The 3,318-nt window shown below is 45.3% G+C and overlaps 2 protein-coding genes across 2 annotated transcripts in view; one reads left to right on the top strand and one right to left on the bottom strand.

Annotated features, from left to right (window-relative positions):
• Nucleotides 1-2,441, bottom strand: part of LOC123974580 (sodium- and chloride-dependent creatine transporter 1-like) — a 12,559-nt gene extending 10,118 nt beyond the window's left edge. The window contains exons 1-2 of the mRNA XM_046055389.1: nt 2,438-2,441; nt 1,750-1,862 (exon numbers count right to left, since the gene is read on the bottom strand). Of these exons, the coding sequence (XP_045911345.1) occupies nt 1,750-1,862; nt 2,438-2,441 (117 nt within the window). The remainder of the gene's footprint in view (nt 1-1,749; nt 1,863-2,437) is intronic.
• A 63-nt stretch (nt 2,442-2,504) lies between these two features.
• Nucleotides 2,505-3,318, top strand: part of si:ch211-180f4.1 (uncharacterized protein LOC100144405 homolog) — a 2,212-nt gene continuing 1,398 nt past the window's right edge. Inside the window, exon 1 of the mRNA XM_046055388.1 lies at nt 2,505-2,525. Within this exon, the coding sequence (XP_045911344.1) occupies nt 2,505-2,525 (21 nt within the window). The remainder of the gene's footprint in view (nt 2,526-3,318) is intronic.

The raw sequence follows: 3,318 nt of genomic DNA, 5'->3' as shown, positions 1-3,318 counted from the left end.
CTAAAAGTGTCAAAAAAGGACTCAGTAGTGAGTAGCCCCACCGTTCTTGTTGATCACTTCAAACACTTGTTTCGGCATGCTTGATGCGACTGTTCCCAGGAGGCTGCTGGGAACGTTGCTCCATGTGGTGAAGATGGCTTCACGAAGGGCATCCACGGTCTGGAACTGACATCCGTTTTTGTAAACTTCCCTTGCCATCCATCCCCAAATGTTCTCAATGGGATTTAGATCAGGAGAACACGCAGGATGGTCCAAAAGAGCAACGTTATTCTCCTGGAAGAAGTCCTTCGTCAGGCGGGCGTTGTGAATTGGAGCGTTGTCCTGTTGAAAGACCCAGTCATTACCGCACAGACGGGGTCCCTCAGTCAAGAGGGATGTCCACATAGCCAGTCGCCGTTTGACGACGTTTGGGTCTATCACTTGACTTTTTTGTCCCATAACTCTCAGGATCTTTTAAGAAATGTAAAATGACTGTCTTACTGCGTCCAACCTTGGCAGCGATGGCGCGTTGCGAGAGGCCTTGCTTGTGCAGCTCAACAATCCTGCCACGTTCAACGAGAGAAAGCCTTTTTGCCTTTGCCATCAGGAGATCATGACAGTGTGACTGCCTGAAGATCAATGACACAAAAGCCATATTTTTGTGCAGATTTTACCTTTTTATGCCTATGGTCTTAAACCTTTGATCAGCTGATGAACAGCCTGTTTGAGTTTAAATGCAGTTTTCAGTAAATTGCCTACTCTCTATTTTTTGTCTCTTGCTACTGTAGAAATGATGATGATGATGTAACTTTGACAAAATAATAATGTGACTCGACTGAAACTTTTAATAGAAGTTTAATAGAAATAGGAAGGAAGGAGCTCAAGGTCATGTGATTTTCCATACATACACACACACATATATATATATATATATACACTCCTGAACAAAATCTTAAGACCGGGGGAAACATTGCAAGTACTCGCATTTCGCGCTGGTGGATCATAACCGGGTTGTAAGTACTGCTTCAAAATGCCAAAAGAAGAAACAGGCTCCATCATGATTTGGGGTGCTTTTTCCTTCAATGGGAAAATGGAGCTTCAGGTTGTCCAGGGGCGTCAAACGGCGACTGGCTATGTGGACATCCCTCTTGACTGAGGGACCCCGTCTGTGCGGTAATGACTGGGTCTTTCAACAGGACAACGCTCCAATTCACAACGCCCGCCTGACGAAGGACTTCTTCCAGGAGAATAACGTTGCTCTTTTGGACCATCCTGCGTGTTCTCCTGATCTAAATCCCATTGAGAACATTTGGGGATGGATGGCAAGGGAAGTTTACAAAAACGGATGTCAGTTCCAGACCGTGGATGCCCTTCGTGAAGCCATCTTCACCACATGGAGCAACGTTCCCAGCAGCCTCCTGGGAACAGTCGCATCAAGCATGCCGAAACAAGTGTTTGAAGTGATCAACAAGAACGGTGGGGCTACTCACTACTGAGTCCTTTTTTGACACTTTTAGTTCTGTTGTAGGTTTATTTTTGGGCTATGGTCTTAAACTTTTTTTTGAGTTTAAATGCAGTTTTCAGTAAAATGCCTACTCTCTATTTTTTGTCTCTTGCTCCTGTTTCTTCTTTTGGCATTTTGAAGCAGTACTTACAACCCGGTTATGATCCACCAGTGCGAAATGGGAATACTTGCAATGTTTCCCCCGGTCTTAAGATTTTGTTCAAGAGTATATATGTATAACAGCAGGAATGAAGGGAGGTGGTCACCTGACTGTCCAGTCCCAGCAGCAGCAGCATGAAGAAGAAGAGCGCCGCCCAGAGAGGAGCCACCGGCATCAGACTGACCGCCATCGGGTACGCAATGAAGGCCAAACCCGGACCTGAAACACACGTTAGATGCTTAATGTGCAGTTTTTTACACTTTCTCGCTCTTTGCTGTTATCGTCCTGAGCCGCTCGCTCTGACCTCCTTGAATCCCTTAATCAATCACCGAGGTCGTTATCGTTAACACAAACTAACAAAAAAATGACAACTAGGTGTGAAGAAACTTTACGGAAACAACAACAGCTGACTGAGACTGTGCCGTGAGACAAACTGACTAAATGTCTTCAGTTTATTCCACAGGCCCGACTGGGAATCAGCTAAGAGCAGCTGCCTCGCAGGAGAAGGTGATGAAAGATGAAGAAGAAGGCTAAGTTAGCTTCGCTTAACAAGGTGAGGGAGGACGCCAAGCAGAAGCTACCTCGTCCCCGACAAATACCACAGATACTAAAGCTACTTTTTCTGTTTTAAAAACAAATTGAACTAAACTGAAAAGCAAAGAAAAACTGTGATCTGGTCGTGACAGTTCAGAGTTCTTCTCCAAATGATTTGTGGCGTAGACTTTTATTTGTTCTTTCTTGTGACTGAGAGGTTTTTAATAAATGATCAACGTGTCCTGAACGCTTCACTGAACCCATCATGTAGCAGACTGGGCCTTTAAGCCTTTAAGGGGGGTGGGGGGCATGTTTGTCTTGATTGACATGCTTGTCGTCCAATCAGCTGTGACTCCTGACTGACACGTTTCCTGTGCAGATTAAAGGTGCACCGTGTTCACTGTTTCTGTGTCACATGTCCTGAGTGAAAAGGAAATAATCCTCCACACACTAATACTTTAAACCACGGGGAATGTGTCAGACGGGATTCAGAGCAAATTGGATTTGATTTTGTTCTTTTAGCAGCGAGATTAAAATAAAAAGATTCACGTCGTCACGCTGAAGCGACGTGTTTAACCTGCACACCGTCAGACCTGAGCGTCCGAGCGCTTCGGGCTCCGGCTCCTGCGGTCTGATGGACAAGGAGGAGGAGCAGGAGGAGCAGGAGGAGGAGGAGGAGGAGGAGGAGGAACAGAAAGCGAGATGTGAATCCACAATGACACAGTCGTAGTGCTGCAGGATGCTGAGACTAAATATAACTGTGTCATGTGCTGCACAGCTATTAATAAACATACAGACACACACACACATATACTGACACACACACATACACACATACACATACACACATACACACACATACACACACACACACATACATACAGACACACAGACACACATACAGACACACACACACAGACACACACACAGACAGACACACACACACACACATACAGACACACAGACACAGACACACATACAGACACACACACATACAGACACACACACATACAAACACACACACACACACATACAGACACACACACATACATACAGACACACACACATACAGACACACACACACACACATACAGACACACACACATACATACAGACACACACACACACACACATACACACA

The sequence above is a fragment of the Micropterus dolomieu genome, linkage group LG08 (genome assembly GCF_021292245.1).
Source record: "Micropterus dolomieu isolate WLL.071019.BEF.003 ecotype Adirondacks linkage group LG08, ASM2129224v1, whole genome shotgun sequence".
NCBI lineage: Eukaryota > Metazoa > Chordata > Actinopteri > Centrarchiformes > Centrarchidae > Micropterus > Micropterus dolomieu.
This window is presented reverse-complemented; position numbering and strand designations above follow the sequence as displayed.